This window comes from Nematolebias whitei, chromosome 12, assembly GCF_014905685.2.
Source record: "Nematolebias whitei isolate Nwh7 chromosome 12, NemWhi1, whole genome shotgun sequence".
NCBI lineage: Eukaryota > Metazoa > Chordata > Actinopteri > Cyprinodontiformes > Rivulidae > Nematolebias > Nematolebias whitei.
Window position 1 is genome coordinate 3,272,127 of NC_056509.1, and position 1,045 is coordinate 3,273,171.

Below are 1,045 nucleotides of genomic sequence, written 5' to 3' on the forward strand. Positions count from 1 at the left end.
CTCTGCATATTTTTACATAAACTCCTCCAACCTTAGTTTATTAACAAATCTCTTTGTTCTTATTATTTTATTTCTTTTATACAACCACATTCACCTAAAAAAAAACGGTAATGAAGGAACAGGGAAGTAAATGGAGAATGAGTTGAGCTGATTAAAGTCAGAAAGCAACAGACAGAAACTGGAAGAAAGAAACGTCTGATCGTCGATGGCTCAGCAAACACACACAAACTGCTAACAGCAAAAAGTCTGTCGTAAAAAATATGTAAACTGTAATCATTCAGGGTAAATGCTGAATGCGTTAAAACCAGAGTGACTATCAAACACAGCCTCCGAGGGATGAATTACGTCATCAGTTACTCCTCGACCAGCGCCCAGGCCTCCTCGGCTTTCATGTAGTACTGGTTGGCCAGGCGACCTTTCATGTCTGCCATGGCAGCTTCTGCGGCTTCTGTAAACAGATCGCCTGCATCAAAAGGAGAGATGTTTTAGCCAGGCGGATATTACGATTAGTTGTATTCAGCAGACGGAGCCGAACCTGCTTTCTGTGGGTCTGCGGTGAGGTTGTGGCCGCCCTCCTGGTACATCTCGGCCTCTCTGGCCAGCAGTAAGTAGCGAGGCTCGTCCTGCGTGCCGTCGAACTCTCCGCCCTCGTCGTAGTCCGTCATGTTGAGGGCGCTGTCGTACCAGTGCACCGCTTCGTCCCAGTCCTGCTTTCTGTGGACACAGGATGTGACGTAATTAATTCTGAGCACGCGTCTGCCACTTTACATCCACCGGGGGCAGTGTTACGATCAGCAACCACTGGTTTTACATCTGGAACAGAGTAACTTGTGTTTACCTGATTCAAGATGGCGGCCACAGCTAACTGGCCTTAGCAATTCAATTTATTTCTACAGCGCCAAGTCACAACAGAAGTCGTCTCAGGGCACTGAACAGAAACATTCATTTATAAAAATAATAATTTAACATTATTTATCTGAGGAGCAGACTGCTTTGAATTTAACTCCATCGCAGAACTCTCATCTTGAGCAAGCATGAAGGCGAC

The 1,045-nt window shown here is 45.6% G+C and overlaps 1 protein-coding gene across 1 annotated transcript; it reads right to left on the bottom strand.

Moving 5' to 3' along the window:
* Positions 1-6: 6 nt before the first annotated feature.
* LOC119417996 (eukaryotic elongation factor 2 kinase-like) lies at positions 7-769 on the bottom strand. Its single transcript, XM_037685241.1, has 2 exons — positions 536-769; positions 7-463 (listed from the first exon to the last, which is right to left on the bottom strand). Exons 1-2 carry the CDS (start codon positions 663-665, stop codon positions 354-356), a joined length of 240 nt encoding a protein of 79 aa, XP_037541169.1. The 5' UTR covers positions 666-769; the 3' UTR covers positions 7-353.
* Positions 770-1,045: the final 276 nt, after the last annotated feature.

What these genes read in the sequence shown, in the direction of transcription:
- LOC119417996 (XM_037685241.1), bottom strand. Translation starts at nt 665, where the DNA reads ATGACGGACTACGACGAGGGCGGAGAGTTCGACGGCACGCAGGACGAG. An exon ending in CGCAGACCCACAGAAAGCAG is followed by an intron (nt 464 to 535) that starts GTTCGGCTCCGT and finishes CTTTTGATGCAG; the next exon opens with GCGATCTGTTTACAGAAGCC.